This window comes from Vigna umbellata, chromosome 9 (genome assembly GCF_029865625.1).
Source record: "Vigna umbellata cultivar VRB3 chromosome 9, Vumbellata_1.0, whole genome shotgun sequence".
Classification (NCBI taxonomy): Eukaryota; Viridiplantae; Streptophyta; class Magnoliopsida; order Fabales; family Fabaceae; genus Vigna; species Vigna umbellata.
In genome coordinates, this window is record NC_142173.1 from 8,653,822 (window position 1) to 8,676,491 (window position 22,670).

The window sequence follows — 22,670 nt, forward strand, 5'->3', positions numbered from 1 at the left end:
GTAGAGGATGTTGAGGTACATGATGTAAATGATTTTGAACTGCAAGATGTAGAAGAGGATGAGATTGAAAATGATCATGTGGGTGATGATGAGGGTGAGGATGAGGCTGGAGATGATGGTGAGCATGAAGAGGCTGGAGATGATGGTGAGGATGAGTCTGTGAGTGAACATGGTGAGGATGAAGATGTAGATGAGTCTGTGAGTGAAGAAAGTCTAGTTGATGTCACCATTGAGTGTGACATTGGTAGTTTGAAATGAAATGTGAGGGAAGAACAATCTGGCAGTTCAGTTGGTGAGTCATCAAGGATAACTGATAATGATTCCATGTATGATGTTCGTGGCTTGTCTGACACTAAGTGGGTGTCAGATGAGTTGGATAGTGGTCCAGACAGTGAGGACGATGATGATTCCATTCGGAGAACTTTGTTTCCCACATTTAGCATGCCTAAAAGTTTGACGGATTATAAATGGGAAGTGGGAACCTATTTCACTGAGAAAAAGGAATTTACAGAATCCATTGGGACTTATGCATTAAGTAATGGAAGAAATTTGAAATTCATGAAGAATGACAAAAGGAGGGTTGCTGTAAAATGTTTGGGGAGCCAGGGTAAATGCAAATGGTATGTTTATTGTGCCTACAGGTCAGCTGCCAAGTCATGGCAGCTAAGAAAAGTTATTGATGATCATAGCTGTAGTACAGTTTGTAATGTGAAGTTGATGACTTCTAAGTGGTTGAGTCAAAGGATGGAAAAATCTGTCAGAGAGAACCCTAATATGAAGGTGATGGACATTAGGGACAAAGTAAGTAGGAAATGGAATGTAGGAATCTCTAGAAATATGGCTTTTAGGGCAAGAGCCATGGCAAAAGATAATGTTGAGGGGTCATTCAAGGAACAATATAGAAGAATCTATGATTATGGTCATGAACTTCTGAGAGCAAATCCAGGTTCAACAGTCAAAATAAAGGTTGAAAATAGTAAGGAAGAGTGTATATTCAATAGAATTTATGTATGCTTGAAAGCATGCAAAGATAGCTTCGTTAGTTGTAGACCCATCATTGGATTAGATAGATGCTTTTTGAAAGGCAAGTATGGAGGGGAGTTACTAACAGTAGTTAGAAGAGATGGAAATGAATAAATTCTTCCCATTGCATATGTTGTTGTTGAGGTAGAAAACAAAGACTCCTAGACTTGGTTCTTGGAGCTTTTCATTGCAGACCTTGGTGGGGAAGCTGTTTGTGGAGCATGTACATTTATTTCAGACCAACAAAAGGTCAGTCACTCATAGCAAATGTTAATTACAACCTACATCGCAAATAAGTCAGTTGACATGAGTATTTGAAATTGTAGGGACTTTTGCCATCAATTCAAGATCTTCTACCTGGGGTAGACCAAAGATTTTGTGTTAGACATTTGTATTCCAACTTCAGAAAGAAATTTCTTGGAAAAGACCTTAAACGTATGATGTGGAGGGCAGCAACAGCCACATATCCACAACTATGGGAGGCTGAAATGAGGAAAATTAAAGAGATAAATGTAGACGCATTTAAATACTTGATTGCAATTCCACCTAGGTATGTAATCACTTTTCTCCAAACCTTATTGTGCTTTTACTGTTATATTTTCTTTGACATTTTATATTTATTGACATTTTAATCTCCCAGGTTTTGGTCAAGATCTAGATTCAGTCCTAGATCACAATCTGACACTCTTGTCAACAACATCTGTGAGGGGTTCAATAGTGTGCTAGTTAGTAGTAAGTGTAAGCCACTTATCAATATGTTAGAAGACATTAGGGTTTACATCATGAAGAGATGGGCTACGAACAGGACAAAAATGGGTTTGTATCAAGGTTCTGTGTGCCCTAAGGTTCTCAACAGATTTGAAAAGCAGTCATGGTTAACCAGATATTGGTTACCAAGGTAAGTTCACACCCACATTTAATTTCTCAACAGATCATCATTAACAACATGTTGCTAATTGTGTTGTCATTTTTGTGCTCATGACAGATGGTCATCAAATCAATTATTTGAACTCTTACACATTTCACAATTTGGGGAGCAATTTGTTGTCAATATTGAAAACAAGGACTGCAGTTGTAGAAAGTGGTTAATAACTGGAATTCCTTGCACACACGCAATAACTACAATGAAATTCTTGAATTTAAATGATGAAGACTACATTGGCCATTGGTTTAGGAAGTCTACTTATGAAGAGACCTACAACACCATCATTTATCCTATTAATGGTCAACTTGTCTGGGACATAACTTCATATCCAGATGTGTTACCCCAAAGAAGAGGACAATGCTAGGAAGACCCGAGAAAAAACGAAGACTAGAGCCTTGGGAGTTGAAGAAGAATGACACTGAATTAAGAAAGGGTGGGAGCAAAAAAACATGTGTTGTCTGCAAACAACATGGACACAACAAAAAATCATGTCCACAACGACCTACAACACAATATGTGCCTCCACCAGATGTGTCTGCTGACCAACCTACTCAACAAACACAACTCAATCCCTCCACCAAGAGATATGCCTATTTCTCAGGAGTCAGCTGAATGTCCTTCTCCAAACCTTATTTAATCTGTACTGATGAAGGACCAATGTATTATTAGTTTTTTTTTGTGTAATGTGTATTGCTCAAGACATATTTAGTGATGAAGACAATGTAGTATAACTTTTGTTTTGGTTTATGTGTACTTCATGAAGACATATTTGGTGTAATTTCTATTGAAGAAGTGATATCAGGTTTATTTTCTTATGTTATTGACTGAGTAAGATTGATGAAGTAATATCAGGTTTATTTTCATATGTTATTGACTGAGTAAGATTGATGAAGTAATGATATCAGGTTTCTTTTGTTATTTTAATATCAGGTTTGTTTTGTTATCTTATGCACTGAGTAAGACAAAGTTCATATAAGGTTTTTTTCTTAAATGATAATGAAATCCACTTTTTATTCATGTCGTTATCATATGTTTATGATGTTTAACAAAGTTGCTTTCTGATGTTACCTTTGCACTTCCTTTAACTACATCAACCCATATGAAATTACATTAATCAAATAAGACAGTATTAAGAAGTCAACTTTATATTTAAAACAGGCAGACAACAACATTCCATTCCAAACATCCTTCCAAAGATCAAATTACATTCATATAAACCTACTTTCATCTACTTTAATCAACCAAGTTTCATCAACATTGATATCACAATTACATTACAAACACATGTAACAAACACCATCCCCATTAAAACCTTCATCCTTTTCTCCAAAATAACTACACTTTTCTCCAAACACCCAATTCTCAACTTTTCACCATCTCTTTCTTCCATCTTCATCACACTTTGTTCCATCTTCATCAAACTTCTACCCACTTCTTCATTCCTTGCACTTGCACTACTGTCTTCTAAATTCACCACATTTCGAGAATCAATTACTTCTTCAGTGCACCACTCAAAAAAGTTGCATCCAACGAAATCTTCACTCCCAACCTATGGAACAACAAAACACACTCCCTCGTCACCAAAATCAAAACTCTCACCTTCTGGAAAATCAAAACCATACAATAACTCACAAAATTGCTTCCATTAAACTCACCTTGAAGTTAGGGCAACCCCAAAATCTTTTGCCCTTGTTTTTAGGGGTTCTGGCAACGCGGAAGACTGCAGGCCGACCACAAAAGCAATTGGGTTTTACACCCAACCTGCTCCCACTACCAGAGCTATTTTGAAAACCCCAACCCGTGCATTTGCAAGACGAAGAACAACCAGACATTTCGTCACTTCAACACTGCTTCCACAACTCTTCCTAACGAAAACGGAGATGTTAAACACTTTCGAAATCAGGGTTCTGTCTAAATATTAACTTTTACGGCTAACACATCACACGTGGCAATCTATTCACACAACACAACACCAATGAAATTTAATAAACAATGTCTCGTCAACTAAAACAGATTACACCTCAACAAAGACAAACGGCGTTACTGAAAACCAAAGAACGAGCATTTAAACTATATATATATATATATATATATATATATCATTCTCATTTAAATGTTAAAGATGAGGAGTTCGAATATCATTAATATTAATAAATATTAATATAACTCTAACGCATATAAATAATTAATATCATATATAATCCAAGATTTTAAAATAATAGATTTATGCTGTTTATTTTCGTTAAAAAATAAAAATGAATCAGATTATAATATTATTAGGTATTTTAGAAAAGAATTTATTTGAAAAATACAATATTAACTAAATACGAATTCTATCTACATAAAAGATTAATACCAATTTAATCTCAGAATTTAAAACAAAAAATTTATAAACTTTTTTTAATATAATTTGTGTAATTTTTTATTTTTATTTAATGAAAAACTTAAACTCACATAATATATATATATATATATATATATATATATATATATATATATATATATATATATATATATATATATATATATATATATGCTAATGTGCATTGAATATTAACGTTGCTTTGTATAAGATATAGATTCGTGCAATGTAAATATTCTGGTAATGCGTTTTAAGTCAATAACGTCCATAAATATGCATGCATGGTGTATAAACCATTATATATATATATATATATATATATATATATATATATATATATATATATATATATATATATATATATATATTGAATATTCATATCTGTTGTGATCTATATTTTAATGCACGACAAACCCACGATTTCTTTTGCTTTCCTCTTTATCTTTTAACACGTGTTCTATAGTTGATGATAGATCGTTGGAAGTAAAGCCAAAATTATATTATTTATATTAAATATGTACCTTTAAAGCATAAACAATAGTGCTTAAGGTAAATTAGTTTTAATTTATGGTAAAGAAAATGAAAAGAAAAATAGTTTGATAGTCCGAAAAGTTTTACACCAAGTCAAGACGTGAGATTAAAATTTATTTATGTACTCTCTTTTTTAATCTATGAAACCCTTTTAAAGATAAAGTTGAGTCACGAAATTTGAAGTGATGACATCTTGTATATAGTAATTAACATTAATAATATTATTTTAATGAATACTCCAAGTACACTTGTAACCAGGTCAGGTCAATAAATACAGGATACGTCTTAAAGTGTAATTAAAAGAATATTTTCATATTGTGTTTGCAATTTTAATTTCCGTCTTCAAAAATAAATATCGATTAATTTGACAAGTGTTTGTTTAGATTAGTTTAAGTAATCAAATAATTATTTTTTAAATTTAAGAGGTTTTAATAGTTGATTTTTTTAAAGTTAAACTACAGTAATTTATACGTAGAGAAAAGAAAAAACAACTTTAACCGTTTTGGACTTCCTTAATTTTCCATCTTCAATTTTTTATTACACTGCAAGAAACATACACGAACAAAATTATAAATAAATCAAATAAAATCAGTGTTGACATTAAATTCGTAATTATATTTTATTATCTCTAGCCAATTTTAACAAAAATAATTGATCCACAAAATATATTTCTTTTAACTTCATATATTTCCAATTGAATTCATCAGACTTTTTTTATCGATTAAATACACAAAATATTATGTATTAAGACTTATTTTATTCTGTTATAAGTAACCAGGTTACTTTTATTATTTCAATTTTGTTTTATATTAACACCATCATCTCAAATTTTTTAATAACATTTGAAAATTAAATATAACAATAAAATAATAATGATATCATTCAATTAATAAAATACTTAGATCACAAAAAGTTAAATATAAAAATTAAATACCCAATAATCAGAAGAAAAAAATCTAATAAAAACTCAATTCAAAATACACAAATTTATGATATATTTAAAATCTAGTAAAAGTGTAAAAACAAAAGTGAGATAAGATGAATGAGCTAAGACAGCATTTAACACTAACAACTTGTGTGTACTTGTAAAATATTAAAGTATTTAAGGTTTGATGTCATGATCTAAGGAATAAACAGTTGGATGGGAGTTATCCTGAAGAAATGTCAGAGTAATTAAATCTAATATAAGATAAGAAAGCAGATAGATACATAATATAAGGTGAGTCAAATACATAGTAAAATGTTTATAGCCTCTATACGAAGAAGCTGTACAACACACAAAAGCTACCATAGAGCCACACAAAAGCTATCACAGTCTTCCTTCTTCACCATCATGGTCATCTCTTCCGCCGCTTCGAATCCACCTGCATTCAAAATTTTCAATCTAATTTCCAACTACTCACTGCTAATCAACAATCTCATTTACCCTAATACATAATAATAATTACAAAATGGAAAATTATGTTCTTAAACTGAATAATGAAAGAGTATCCAAATTAATGTCAAAGAAAATCATAGAAATCGCCACTCTAAATGTTATGAATTTGGATTGAGTTCATAATAATCTTTACGTGTGTCTTCAAAATCTTTTTTAATGTTTTAAAACTTATGTATATTGATTTTGATGTTTTAAAGCTTTTTTAACTTACCAACATTAGTATATTTTGAAAACTCAGTATATGGATAATACAAAAAAAAAAAACAGTAGAGAACCTAGAAACCAAATTACAAGAAATCTAAAAAACATTTTTTTGAAGATACGTCCTTAAGAAACAAAACACTTTACTACAAGCTTTTTCATGATTCAATTTTCACCCCAAATTAAAATTGGCAGAAAAAGGCACCAAGCACAAAAGTTAAAAGTTGCGAAATTAGAGGAAGATAAAGCTGAAATAACTCACAGATATTTCATCCAAAGAAATACAATGAAATTTCTTACACAATAAGCAGATATAGAGACAGAACAAACTTTTGAATTTACAATCACCATTTCATAATAATATGATCTGAAAACACAGTAAACATTTTATTTCTTTTTAAGATATAGATTGATGTTATTATAATCCATATTTGAATTACATATCTTGCATATAAATTTGCAAACCTATTTAAACAGAGAACCAGCTTAGTCACAATAAAAATTAGTATAAATTGCGTGTTTATCAGATAAGAGTCGTGTCATAGCTTCAAAGATCGTATGTTTTCTTCTCTTATAGATGTTTTCTTCTCTTATAGATTCTTCCAGAGGCTAGTTGAATCCCAAACATTTTACTAAGAATTATCAACAAGCGTGAAAGGAAATGAAGCAAAATACATACATGAAAAAAATATAAAGATCAGCAGAAGAATGTACATCCTCCTAAGCCAAAATGATGATCAAATTAAATGTATCAGGAATAACAAACCCATTGTGCCAGCTTCCCTACCCTCAGGAAAATCAAAAGCAATTGATGCAAGTCAGTTTTATAAAATAAATCTGCAATTTTATGACAGTGATGAAAAAACAACACGCCCACATCTATATCTCCCCCACAAAAATGGAAATCGTTTGGCTTTTCACATCAAAATACTATTTGTAAACATATTAGCGAAGACAAAATTTAGTCAAAACCACAATCCAAGAGACATCAAGGAAGAAAAGTTTTGCAACACTAAAATGTGAATTTGTCAACAAAATAAAAGAAAAGCATGTCTGTCAGATAAGGGTACAAGAACTACAAATAAGAGAGGTATATTTCAAAGAAAAGGCATAACATGCACCCATGATCAGTAGATTATTTTTAGCTATTCTGCAGTTTGAACTAACTATGCTAAAACCAAATCTGATTTCAAAAATATACATCGTGTTTCAGATTAAGGATAGCAAAGCGGAAATTAAGAATGCAGTATCCAAAATTTGATATCAAAACAGGAGAAGTACATATGAGACTGATTAACGTAAACATGGCTGGTATTTTCATGAGTCTGAGCCAAAACACCAATATCCTTTTGTTTTCGCAATTTTATGGCAAAAAAGGTGCTAACTAGCTGCACTCTATGGCCAATTTGAAAACTAGAACAAGGGCAACCATAACAGGCTACATTAACGTTAAATTTTTTAAATGAATTTTTGTTCTCATCAATTTTTCAGTAATGTAACCGCATTACCCTCCCCATATAATTGCCAAGGGGAAACTAAATAATAGAAAACTATGTGTTAGTCGTATGCCATGAACAATAAGTAATGAGAACAAAGTAGTAATTATTTGGTAATGGATGTAAGAAGTCACCTTGCCATCAGCTCCAGGTGATGCAGAAAATGTAGCTTGTGGTTTCTTCATATCATCATCAGATGAACATTCCGAACAGACAAAATGATCTAGTTTCTTTGCTTCTTCAATAGTCATGCCCACGCAAGCAGGATGGTACCTACAAGAAATCTACACAGATTGAATTATGTGTTCTATAAGACACACGGCAATATCAAGAGATTTGAAAATAGACAATAGTATGATTCTTGAACTCATTTTAGATTTAACACTCTTTCACGGTAATAAAAAAAAGTGATGTTAGCAAAGATGCATCCCCAATATTTACACAGGCACTGATATAAAAAAAAACATCTAAGTACAAAATTCCATCACTTCTGATAAAATAGTCAGCAGAAGAAAAGGCTTCTTCATCTTTCAATTTATATTAGCTGACACATATACTGAATAAAAGAAACAAAGGTATACTGAATAAAAGAAACAAAGGAACCAACAGCCACATTCACAGACAAACACACTGGTACTTTAAGAGACAAAAATTCAAGTCATCTGTCACTCCGTGAGTAGCTCACAACAAAATGGACAATCTTTAATGCATTTATTCTTTCCTTCTTAGTTCCTCTCTTTTAATACAAGTTCAATAAATAGGAAACAAAGTAAGCAGAACACACACACACACAAAATCAGAAACACCAAGTTCAATAAATAGGAAACAAAGTAAGCAGAATACACTGAGTTTACCAATCCTTGCACCCTTCACATTGTACCATGAGATCATCCGGGTTATATGGCATCTCACACTTGCAATACCTTCAAAACAAAAACCAAAATCCCCCTCCTTACTGTCAATAACCCAAAAGAATATATTAAGTAAGGATGTCACTCAAAATATCTCAGAAATTAAGTTTTAATCCCCAGAAAATTGTAATAGGTTTTTACTCATTACATTTACCAAAATCGAAGTGCTTTAAAATATAATAACTATAAACGAATTATGTTAAATTGAAAACACTAAAACCTAGTTAAATTTTTATAGAATGTAAAACCAGTCACTAAAACAATGTACTTCCGTTAAAACATATCGCAATAACAAAATAAATTGTTATAAATGCTAAAATGAAAAACCTAAAAAGACCCAAAACATACTAAATTTTCCGATGGGACTAAAACTGAGTTTCGAGATACTTTGAAGGACCAAGAACATATTTGAGATGAAACTCACACAGCAACACGGTCAGGAGTGAAAGCCCCAGTTGCGGCTTTGTACTCAAATCTACAATAGTAATCCTCAGCACCCACATTCTCAAGCTTGGTGTAGTTCTTGAAAGAGTGCACTAAGCACTTGCCTTCGATGGTGTGAGCACTCTGCACATCATAGTGGTCGGAGAGAAAAAGCTCTTTGGCACCATGGAACTGTCTGCGACCCCCAATGGACTCTTCGGGTCTGTAGTACCACCTCACACGCACCTTCACGTTGTTCCTGTTGTCTTGCTCGATCTTTTCCACGCGCGCCACGTAAGGGGGCTTCGAAGTGTCCGAGGGCCGCATCAGAACGCAATCGCCAGCTGCAGCACCAAAGAACCAAACGCTGTTAACGACAACCCCACCTCAAAAAAACATCATGGGCAGCCACGAAAACGAGGAAAGGAACCGTTTTGAATGAGAAAAACGCAAAGGGTCGTCGTTGTGTGTGTTACCTCGGACGATCTTGTTGGTTCCTCTTATGGTGTACGAGTCCAAGTCCTTTCTGCCTGGCCTCGTTTTCGCCATGCGTTGCGCGAAGGGCGTTTTGGGAAATGTGATTTTTTTTTTTCTAAGGACTCTTGTTGGGTTAGAAGGAGGAGAAGAACCGAAGAACCCTAAGGTGTGGGGGTGGGGAGCAACAATTTTTTCGGAGTCCAGATCCTCTCCATTTCTGAAGAAATAGACATCTCCATTTCAGCAAACCTTTTGGTGACACGTGGATTCAAAGTTTTGAACGGCTGAAAAGAGAGAACTGGGGTTTAGCACCTCGTGTTTGAAAAGGGTAATGATTCGATGACCCTGATTTTGGCGATAAACGGTAACACAAGAAAAACAGAAAAGAGAAAATGAAAATTAATTCCTTTATTTTCAAATCATGATACATCTTTTTCGAAGATTTTTTTTCTTTAATATTATGAACAACTTTTCTTGTTTTCATGTATAATCTCTAATTTTTAACCAACCAAACTCTAAGGATTAGTGTAAGGGTCACTTTGAATTACCCCCACCCTAATGGCAACTATTAGAGCCTACATAGAGAACATTATCGCAAAATCATAGTCTCGGCCAAATTTCCTAAGGAGAAAATCAAGTGTATGAAGAATAAGTTCATGTGCATGTTTGGTTGTACGATAGTAAACACATGGATAAAAACATAACAATTTGAAACTTCAAGTATTAATTTTGAGGTAAAGGTTGGAATTGGATATGATTTTGCTTAACATGATGGAAAGTTAAGAATGCTCATTTGAGAGTTGTATCATATAGAATAAAAACATATTTCGTCTGTTTTTGAATAAGTATATGTAAGAATAAGAAGATTTTGGCTCTTGGAATTCAACATTATAGTCACCTGCAAGAATTTCAATCAATAATTGGTATCTAACGTAGAAAATCATTGTAATATTTTTATTTGTTATGGTAAGATATATTCGATTATTATAGTTAGTTGGTTATTATTTTTTATTTGTATTTTTAAATTTAGTTTATATTTTTTCTATTATAAACACAATATTTTATGTATATGAAAGAGGAGATTAATTCCATATATAATTTATATTATATTGAACATGGAGAAACCCTTGGGAGGGTCTCCTATTAACACGTAAGGCTAGAAGAACATCTTAAAAGGTGCTCAAGGTTCCTGTCCAAGAAGCACAACAGAAGATCATAAGTAAAAACTCTTAACTTTCCCAAGTTCCAATTAGAACTTGTTGGACTCACATGGAAGCAAGCCCTAAGTGAGCTTCAAAATTTAACATAGAGACAGCTAAAAAGCATAATCAATCCATGTTATTCAAAGCTACCAAAATACAAGGGTTGGTCTTTCTTTAATAACCACGCACTTATGTGGAATTTAAGTGGAAAACGCCCAAATGCATCTAATACACAAACAAATCAATATTTCCTAATGTGTTTACAAAATCAAGCTTCTGAAGTACACAGGAAAACACTAGAGGGGGGAGGGGAGGTGAATATTGTTTTCAAAATATTTTCGTAAGGTAGTGTCTAATGGTTTGTAATAATACTATGCAAATACAAACTGTGTTTAGACGTTGAATATGTAAGATTAGCAAATATAAACTTTTTCAAACGATGATGTAAAAGACTTAACAATAGTTTATAAAGAAGAAAGCATTAAGTCATAGTATTTATACTAGTTCACTCAAACTTGACCTACGTTCAGTTCTCTCGTAAGAACTCTTAAGAGGTTCCATTAATCTTTTCAAGATTACAACGAGTTTAACCCACTCTTGGTTGAGTATTCTAGTCACTCTTTGCACTAAGTTTAACTCACTCCTTGTTGAGTATTCTAGTCACTCTTGACATTAAGTTTAACCAACTCATTGTTGAGTATTCTAGTCACTCTTGACACCGAGTTTAACCCACTCCTGGTTGAGTATTCTAGCTACTCCTGACACCGAGTATAACCTACTATTGGTTGAGTATTCTAGTCACTTAGCCCCCTAGATAACACGTCTAGTCTGAGTATTCTTACACTACTTTTGGTACCGAGTATGACCCACTCCTGGTTGAGTATTCTATGTCATTCTTAGTACCGCTAGACAACATGTCTAGTCTAAGTTTAGCCTTTCTAGGATTTATTCCTAGAAAACTATCTAAACCGAATTTATCCACTCCTGATTGTAAGTGTTTTAGTTCTCTCCAAAACATACAACAAATCCAATGTGGACACCAAATTAGAAAAATTCTTCTGGTGATATGAAAGAAATTTTATTCAATGAGCTTATGGTTATTAATCATTGTGTTACTGTAATGAAATAATTTTGCATTAACTTTTGTATTATAAATTAATTTAATTAATTGTTATGAATGTAGGACAAATATCATTTTGCATTAACTTATGATCATAGTATGGCAAAAAAGGTTTGGAATTTGACATGCATGATACTTTAACTCTTTAAATAAAGCATGGCAAAAGGAGAAAGAAAGGGAAAATAAAGATAATATTCTAGACTTAAAAGGGTCTTGGACCAAGAGGCATTAAGAGTGAGATGTAGAATGAATTAGTACACATATGCGCAACAAAAGAATGAAAAAAAAAGAGTCTAATGAAGGTAAGAGCAATAAGGTTGCCAAGCCTGATACCATGATTCACATAAGACGATCACGAACCTTTGGACAACACTTGAAAAAGTTGGTATTCATACTTTCCACATTTGAGTTATATATGTTTCTTATGTTGTCATACCACTCAAGTTTAAAGTTTGGATGCCATGTTTACACTTAAGAAATTAATTAATGTATTTTATTTAATTTGTATTTCTTGAATTAAATGTAGTTGTATGAGTCTTGGATTGTATATTTTTTTTTTACAGGAAGAAGAATATAAGCTACCTATTTCTTATGGTGAATTATACAACAAAGTTCATAAAAGAAAAGATGGTCAATATGTGTCTAACAAAGCAAAAACCTTCATTGTAAGTATGTGTTGATTCTATAAATATTAAACTATTTATTTATAATATTGCTAACATGTTGATTTTGATGTAGGAATCATTTGAAAATGCTATGAGTGAAAACAAATATGGGGAAGACACATTAAAACATCTTATAAATTAAACTCCTAAAACTAAGAACAATACACTAAAACATAATAAGAATTCCTAACTACATTTAAAACAACATATGAGATTCAACAATCAATATTGCACATAAGAATAATAATCAAACAGAAAACAACTTCATTCACCCCACACTTGATTTTTACAATTTCTTTTGTGAAGGCAAGGAGTTTCTAGCAAAAAGAAAAAGATGAAAATTGAATTGTACATATCTAACCTATTCTAAAACTAATAATACAATAGAAGAAAAACTACATCACTGCCTAAAACTACAATCATTCTATCGTAACTTAAATTGGCCACAAATCAAAATTTTGTTTCTTAATTTTTATGTAAAATAAATTATGTTTTATTATTCTATTTTCTATACTACAATTACTAAGAAAACTAACAAAAGAAAATAATAAAGGCGAGAGGGAGGGGGTTGAAGTTTGAATAGAGTTTGAAAAACTTTTCGCAATTAGTGTTATATGTTGTTTACAGGGGTTAGATGATGTGTAGACAGTGTTTAACGTTGTAGGATTTTCGAAAGCTTTTAGAAACACAATAAAAGGATATTAAAGATGACAGCTCGCTTTTATACTGGTTCATTTCCAACTGAGTTATGCCTAGTTTTCCTTTAAACTCTCTTAACGGGTTTTGATGAGTGCATATTTATGCTCTCATTTGGCCTTTAATATTAGATTTCTAATTAGCTTTTGTAATATAATAGAATATTTTTATTAGGATTTGTTATAATTGGGTTTATTTAGCATGAGATACAAAAACTTGTTAAAAATAGTGTTTTAGTTGCATAAATGTTCTTTGGATATTTTGAGGTGTATTAGTGCAACTGTAACTAAGTTGAGCTTAGGTATAGAAATAAATTGGTTAAAGTTTCATGACACCTTAAAAGATAAATCCAAGAATAGAAAATAATCAAGACCTCAAGAAGTCAATACAAGCATAACATGAAAAAGTGAAGAAATTTGGCTAAGTCAAGAAGAGAGAACATGCAACAAAAATTGGATCTTGCGGCTCTATTTTTTTCTACTAAAAGGGCTTTGATAATTGATCAACATTTATGATTAAAGATAATTTGGAAAATATATATCTTAATATATTTTATTTGATATTGTTAAATAATTTCTTTATTTAACTATATCAATAAATATCCAAAGATAATATTTGCCAACTTTTTTTTAATCTAGCAAATATCTTCTCAAACATTGTTAGATCTCCACAACAATCAAATATATCTTGAAGATTTTGGATTATTTAGAAGGTAATTGGAGAAAATTACATTATGATAAAGAAGATTTTGGATTATTTAGAAGGTAATTGGAGAAAATTACATTATGATAAAGAAGATTAAAACAATAAAAAAACTTGAAACAAAGCCAAATCCAATTTCTATTCAAAGAGACTTAAGGAAACACATTAGGGGAGCTTAGGAACCCTTGAGGGGTTCAAATTTCGTCCTTTCTCTCTTCTCTCACGTTCTTCACCCTATCTTCTTGCTTTTAATTGATAATGTACTTTGGTTAAGAATGAGAACGCCGACAAATTAATGGAGAATTTACATCGATTAATTTGAAAATTTAAGACAATAATTAATTGAAGAATAATTTTTAGATAACCAATGATGAATCCTATTTTGAAAAGGTAGTGAAATCAACCAATTTTCTTTATCATTATTTTTATTTTTTTAAATATTTTTTTAAATATTTTTTTAAATTCATTTCTTTCTATCTTTTGTTATTTTCCTCTTTAATTTTTTATTTATCTTTATTTTATTTATTGTTTTTGCTTTACTAACCATTTTGTATAGCTTTTATAAGAACTAATTTTTTAAGAATCAATTTCGTGTTTGTTGGGAGACAACTTAAGGTTGAATTTACCCTTTCTATTTTGTTGGCTACTATCTTAGCAATACTGGAGTTACTATAGTGAGAGCTCGTTTAACATTTTTAACAAAGTACACATGAGTGTGTTTAGCAAGACTTTCATATAGCACATTGACGGATTTTATGAGGAAATTGTTTATTAGTGCCTCTAGTCATGTGTTAATACGTTTACTAAAGCTTTTCTCAAAGCATTTAGATTTCACAAAGCTTGTTCACAAAATGCTTTCAAGTATATTATTTTTCCAAAGATAACATTTTGTCATATGCTTATTTCGTTTATTGTTATTTGTTAAACTTCAAAACATATGAGGATGTTTAGACAATTCAGTCTTATAGACGATCTTGTCTTAACACTAAGTCTACACTTAAAATTACCTATTCTAAACCAGATTTATGAAGAATAAAATTGTACAAATACATAAATTAAACTTAGTTTAAACTAAACTACTTAAGCTAATTGGAAATTAGTCTGAGCTACACTAAACTAAGCTAAAATGTAAAAATACTATAACTGTCTCATAATGAAGAATTATAAAACTAACCAAAAAGAACTAACTACCTAAAATGATTCTAGAACTAAAATGCTAAAATTAATAAATGATATGATCTATACTAGAATATTTTATTCTACTCCAGGCCATCAATATAAAAGTAACAAAGCTAAACTAACATATATAACTAAATAATGAAACTAGACTGCTAGATTATGTATTAATAAGAATCGTTAGTCTAATATATATTCTACTCCTATTTAAAATTCGAACTAAACAACTAGCAACTAATCTACACTTCTATGAACTAAAACTATTTAAGAGTAACACTAAAAATGACTTAAAAAAAAGCTAATTAATACAAATTAAGAAAAACTAACAATTTGTCCCTCTAAACTAAATCTAAGCTAAAAAAATAGGAATTAAACACTTAAACGAACCCCAAAGAATACAATTAGATAAGAAAAATTTTAAAATTTAGGGACTTATTAATCCTTACATTTTTGTTCCCTATATTTTTTTACTCAATTGAGTTTTAATATTTTTCTAATAAAGTCAATTTGGTGGCTTTCATTAAATTGATGTTAATGTTATTGAGGATATGTCATATGTCAAAATCTAGAATCTGTCACATGTCAAATCAAAGGAATCCCAAAGTAGAAGATGTTTCAAATTTTGAAATGCAAAACATTTCAAATGACCTTAACATTAATTTAACAAAGAAACCAAATTTACTCTATTTATAATATTGAAACTCAATTGAGTAAAGAAAATATATAAGAACCAAAAGAAATCATAAACATAACTATAAAGACCAAATTACCAATTAAACCTAAAATACAATATAATGTTTTTTTAATATGAACGGGCATGCACATTATTGAACATTTCATAGCTTAAAGTAAAGGACAACTTTGAATTCATATAAGTCTTTCAGCCTATAATAAATAAGTATTTTCAAATGTGATCTTCTTATAGATGAATTCATGCTTTAAGGATTTAAAAGTAGAAAATATTAAATAAAATATATTATTATGTCAATTGAATAATGTTGATATATGTTCATCAACAAAAGGAGAAACATTTTAAAAACAAATCATTAGATTTTTTTTAATTAGTATAAGACCACGAAATCATATAAAGCAAAGTAATCATGTGTACTTATAAGAGCATTTGTCTTCTAACTTGGACAAAAAAATTTCCTTCATTCTTTATTTTTTAAGTTATAAACTTTTCATTGTACATACATCGCAAACACAAATTTTGACATTGTCAAATGAATGAATTATAAATGTCCAATCATAGTAACTATAGATTCATGTTATCCCAACTTAGGTATATATAGTTTAATTTAATTTTAGTTTTTATTTGATTTTCAATTGTTGTTCTTGAAATTCTATGTTTTCTTTTTAAAATTTTGCAATATAGAGCACAGCTTAGTTCGATATTCAAATGAAACATATTCAATTGTATTCAATTTTTAGTATTGTTTTTGTACAAATTAATTTGGGTTTTAGGAATAGAAAAACACAATGAAAATTGGAAAATAGATTTAGAAATCAAACTTGCAAATGTAAAAGATGAAAATAGATCAATCACAAATTCAATAACCAAACAATCCAAAAATAATATTTTTTTAAAGATTCAAATTCTAGTTTAATCAATTTAATTAATCAACTAAATAGGTATATACAAATCAAGTTCCAAAAACATTCAATCTAATTTGTATAGAGATATTAAATAAAGATTCAATCTATTATTAATTTGAATTCTAATGTCAAAAACGTAAATTGATATATCAAATACTAAAATCAAAATTAGATAAGAGAAGAACAAACTCGAATTGAATAAAGATTGACCCAAAACTCAATTTGTGTACCATTATTTAAGAACAAAAGTGAGACAACAAAATAAGGAATAATATGAAGGTCTAGAGAAAAGAGAAAAAAACTAAAACTGTGCAAAATTTACAAAATGATTTATGGTCCTCCTATTTTTAGCACAATTACACCTTGTATAGGCTCTGATAACTAAAGTAAATGTGGGCCTAATCATGGATTCTAACATGATCCAAAATCTCAATTACAGAAGTATGCACTAATACAAGTAAAATTAAATCTACAGGGTTCCTTCACAAAAATTCAACAAATTTGGCCAAACTTATAAAAATGGTTGAAAATAGCAAAGTGTTAAAATCAGACAATCTAGCATTGTTGAAATTAGATGACCTGTATACACCCATCAGACATCAAATCTACACAAGACCACTAAATGCCTTTGATGATAACAAACACTCCGGTGATGTGGATTAATATTTAATATATATAATCTATCTAACATGTGTGTCATGAAATTGAAGTTCTCTTAGACAAATCTGTTGTTGTCTATGATCAAATGTTCATAGGATCTCGTTTGACACATTATTAGACAACATTAGATACTTCAAAAATTATTTTGAATTCAATTCTAATGAATTTAATCAAATCATAATGATCAAAGTATTTCTATATAATCAAATACATGTGAAAGATTTCATAAATGAATTATATAGGTGTGAATTGACATGTTTTAAATGATCAATAATCTCTTTATATATGAATATGGAAACACGTAATTTTTTTCCAATAATCTTATATGTGTTTGGCTTCTCATAATTACATGTATTTGCATATATCTTTGAATTTTTTTCCTTTAATAAAAATGAAGGTTAAATTGTTCTAAAGAATTCTTTGAAGATCTTATTAGAACTTTTCTTTTCGAATGCATACCACAAAGATGATGAATCTGTATGTTTTAACGTTGATACACAAATTTGAAAAATTAAAAGATGTCTGGTTTAAAGCTTCACCAATCATTTTCAAAAGAAATATAAATAGTTGAAGTAAAGATCGAAGAACAATAATTTACATGAAGACAAGATTCATACAATGCCTTACAAGTCTTTCCATCCGTCGTTTAATGTGTTCAAAAGTGAAAGTGTGAAAGTTGTTGTAATATTCTTCACCTTGTGAAGTTTTTCCTATACGCTTAAATTGTGGTATTTATTGAGAGTTTCTTTTCTTTCTTGTAAGTTCATAATCTATAGGAGAGATTAAAAAGGAGTAAATTGGAGAGGTTTGTGTACTCATGATAACCTCGAGATGTTTATGTACTTGGTATAACTTGGAGAAGTTGGTGTACTCATTATAATAATTTATTTGATTAGTGAAACCTCTTGAGCAATATGTTTAAGGGAGAATTGGATGAATATCAAGGTTTTAGGTGAACCAGTATAAAATTTTTCTTACATGCTCGATCTATTTGATATTAGATGATCAAGTCTAGTGTTATGCAAAAAAAAGAGTAAGATTATACCCATTCCCTCTTATAGAGCCTACTATTATAACACAAAGGAGTCCAAATCTAGCAAACCATTTGAAGTCTTGGAAATCTAAAATCCAATATAAATAGAATCAAACAAAAAAATTCTTATAGAAAAAGTTATCACCAAACTATAAGCAAAGTTCAAATGAGCTAAAAATACTAAATTAAAGAAAATATGTATAACAAACCCAAATTATTAATAATGATTAAGAACTGAAAATATAGTATTTGAAAAGTGCAACCACCGTACAATAAAGTTATAAATGTGTGTACAAAATACTTATATTCAAAAAAATATTAGATGAATGTTATATTATTGTCATGTGAATGTTAATTAGGTTAATGTAAATTGTGATGTTCATATATCATTGCTAGGTGAATGCTAATTAGGTTAATGTAATATATGATGTTCATATGTCATTGCCATGTATGATCTTTATATATTATTATTATAAGTAAAATATCTTATTCATATTTATTATTAATTGTTTTTATATCTTGTTTAATGTAAGACCCTTGAAATTTGTTCTAATTAAGATACTAGATATTTTTGAAATAAAAAATAATTTTATGTATAAATGCTACAGTAAAATGCTACAGTAAAATACGTATAGTGCTACAGTAAAATATGTACAGTGCTACAGTAAAAATACCTCGTGAATCATGTGTTGCTACAGTACTGCTACAGGAAAAATGTAGTACAAGCTACAGTACCGCTACAGTGAATAGTAGTACAACTATAGTACTGCTACAGTAATTGTAGTACAGCTACAGTACTGCTACAGTAACCCCTAACTTCAACTATAAAAAGGGGTGAGAAATGAAGTTTTAGGGGGGAAGAGTGAAATTGAGTAAGACTTTTGTCAAAAATAAGGAGATATTAGGAATAGAATCTGAGTTGTAGAGAAGGTAGCGAGAGCTTCTGAAGAAGTGCTCTTCATTCAGAAAGGAGGGAGAATCAGGTAAGGGAAGCTACTCTTGAATCTTGAGTATACAATACTTTGCTTTTGTCTAATCCTAAATCTTGAATATGGAGTATTTTATTTCTGGATGATCTTGAATTTTGAGTGAGAACATGTTTCTCTGATCAGACCAAGTTTGATAGTTGTAAAACGTGATATTGATTATGTTATGCTAATTGTACGTTATTGTTACTTAGAACATTTATTTGTTTCTTTTGTATTTTTGGAAGGACGAGAAGTTGTCTAACCGGCTCTGCCAGATTCAACTTCTTGTTTCCCCAGACCTTTTATTTCTTATTTATATTGTATTTTTGGAAGGATGAGAAGTTGTCTAACCGGCTCTGCCAGATTCAACTTCTTGTTTCCCCTGAATTTTTATATTAAGATTATTTTGATGGTAGGGGAGCTAATCCTTTCTTATATATGATATTTATACATATTATGATCATGAATATGAGTTATGAACATGTTAAAATTTTGGTAATGGTAGTTATCTATTCACTTGTGTAAATTTAGTTTTCATGATTATAATTTTTCTTATTTTCGAGTTACTGTGGTAAAACATTCCTTTTAATTGTTTTTACCGTTGGATTTAGCTAAAATTTTAATATATGAATCCTAAGACCTATTTTTTTATTTTGACCGTTCGGATCATTAATTAAGAGTTTGTACTTGGAGAAATAAGTTCTACATGTTTGAGTAAATTAATTACCCCTGTTATTGTGTTACTGAGTCCTCTTGGTAAAATATAGATTCTGTTTTATTTGACCATTATATCAACCTAAAAATTTGATATATGATTCCTAAGATATATTTCTATAATGTGACCGTTCGAATTTGTAATTAGAAGTCTATGTGTTGAGAAATAAATTTCAAAATTTTGAAAAGTATGATGAACACTATATTTTTGTTCTTAAGTTATCATGGTAAAAACTTCATATATATTTCATTTACCGTTATATTGAGCCCAAACTTTAATATGTAGTTCCTAAGATATGTTGATGTATTTTGGCTGATCTATGACCTTTGATTGGTGAAAATATGTTGAGTTATACTCGTTATGGAAAAAATGAGTTTATAATGTGAAGTATGATACCTAGCAATATGTTTAATTTATTGACACCAAAACGGGTTATTGTCAATTTATGATTAAAGAATGAACATGATTGAGTTAGGTGGATAAGAGGGTATGAATTGTTGATTTTATGAAATGTTGGAGTGGATATAAGAAATCATTACTTATGAAATGACGTTTACTACTGGGAGTAGTATGTTCGGTTTATACCATGAGAGCTTGATATGAGCAAAGTAACACCCGAGGTTTATGAAAGCCGGTAGAAAGTGGTCTGACCATAATGCTTTGACATAAACATATGTGTCGCAACCGGAATCGCGACGGGACGACGATCCAAAAAGAAACGCGGGTTTTGAAAAGAGATTTTGGAGTCGCCACCATAGTTTATTCTGGAAAACTACGGAAAAACCATAAAACGATAAAGCACGGTCCACGAAAACCAAAGATTGGGTTCGGGAGTCGGTTACGCGTGGGGAAGGTGTTAGCACCCCACAACGCCTGCCCTAAGGCAGTACCTTTAACTAAATGCACGAATATGATGTGATTTTCAAAATGTTTAACTATCCCCTAAAATAAAATTCTAAAATAAACAAAACATATTTTTTAGTTTTTTGGGCCCGACAAGGATTGACCTTGCTCCTACGTATTCTCATTCAAAATGAGAAATCAGGGTTACGTAGTTCTTTTAGAAAACTGCTTGAAAATTTGTTTGAAAATTGTTTAGAAAATTTTGTTTGGAAAATGATTATGGATAAATTTGGATTTTTGGGAAAGTGAACCTGACAAGGGCTAGCCTTGCTCCTACGTATCTCCACTTTTGATGGAGAATCAAGGATCACGTAGTTCTGGGTAGCCATTTGTTTATTGTTTGAAATTGTAGATATTTTTAATTTTTTTGTAGATTTCTTGTTTTCTGTATTTTTATAAAATAAAGAGAAAAGGTTTTTAGCACAAGGACGATGCGTGCGATCACACATGTGCCTAAACCTTTAAAATATATTTTTGTAATTTTATTTAAGAAAGGGAAAATGTTTTTAGCACAAGGACGATGCGTGCGATCACACATGTGCCTAAACCTTCAAAATATATTTTTTGTAATTTTATTTAAGAAAGAGAAAAGGTTTTTAGCACAAGGACGATGCGTGCGATCACACATGTGTCTAAACCTTTTAAAATATTTTTTTTGTAATTTTTAGAAAAGAAGAAGAAAAGGTTTTAGCACAAGGACGATGCGTGCGATCACACATGTGCCTAAACCTTTTAAAATATTTTTTGTAATTCTAGAAAAGAAGAAGAAAAGGTTTTAGCACAAGGACGATGCGTGCGATCACACATGTGCCTAAACCTTTTAAAATATTTTTGTTATTTTTATTTTTATTGTTTATAAAAGTATATTTAAAAAAGGTAGATAAATATTTATAATGGAAACCAAAGGAAAGATAAAAAATAAAAATAAAAGATAAATAAATAAATAATGATAAGTAAATAACAAAAGGTGCGGAGGTGCTTAAATAAGAGAAAGGGGTGTCTAAGCTATTTTTCCTTTTATACACGGATTGGGCGTAAGCCCAAGTGGAAGAAGGGGTGTGAAAACGAAACAAGGGGGTGCCAACCAAATTAAATTCTGATAACAGATTGGGCCAAAGCCCAAGTGGAAAAAGGGGCTCGACTTAGAAGAAATGGGGGTGGCAGACGAGAAACGGTCAGAAGAAAAGGGGGTGGCATAGGAAAACGGTCTGAACCTAGGCCTAAGACCTTCTTCCTAGCTGAAACACTAGGGGTTCTGCCCCTTTCCTCCCATTCTCACTCATTCGAAAAAATGAAAGAGACCTAGGGTCTCTCCTCCCTCAAGCGCGACCACACGCCGGTCTCCTCTTCTCCGAACGGCCGCTGCCCCCCCACAGGCACCGCGCCATCCGGCCAGCCCTAGCGTCGCCAGCACTCGTTCCAACCCTTCCTCTCTTTCCTCTTGTTG

At 30.9% G+C, this 22,670-nt stretch overlaps 2 protein-coding genes and 1 pseudogene across 2 annotated transcripts; 2 read left to right on the forward strand and 1 right to left on the reverse strand.

Moving 5' to 3' along the window:
• The first annotated feature begins 324 nt into the window (after window positions 1-324).
• On the forward strand, window positions 325-2,312 carry LOC148192462 (uncharacterized). The gene is made up of 5 exons (XM_088099206.1): window positions 325-946; window positions 1,217-1,272; window positions 1,350-1,573; window positions 1,664-1,921; window positions 2,009-2,312. The coding sequence occupies exons 1-5, from the start codon at window positions 325-327 to the stop codon at window positions 2,310-2,312; spliced, it is 1,464 nt and encodes a 487-aa protein (XP_087955332.1).
• A 3,683-nt stretch (window positions 2,313-5,995) lies between these two features.
• LOC124845766 (chromatin remodeling protein EBS-like) lies at window positions 5,996-10,023 on the reverse strand. The gene is made up of 5 exons (XM_047322924.2): window positions 9,787-10,023; window positions 9,312-9,654; window positions 8,831-8,899; window positions 8,111-8,249; window positions 5,996-6,205 (listed from the first exon to the last, which is right to left on the reverse strand). The coding sequence occupies exons 1-5, from the start codon at window positions 9,857-9,859 to the stop codon at window positions 6,179-6,181; spliced, it is 651 nt and encodes a 216-aa protein (XP_047178880.1). The 5' UTR covers window positions 9,860-10,023; the 3' UTR covers window positions 5,996-6,178.
• A 1,220-nt stretch (window positions 10,024-11,243) lies between these two features.
• On the forward strand, window positions 11,244-12,916 carry LOC148192463 (uncharacterized; annotated as a pseudogene).
• Window positions 12,917-22,670: the final 9,754 nt, after the last annotated feature.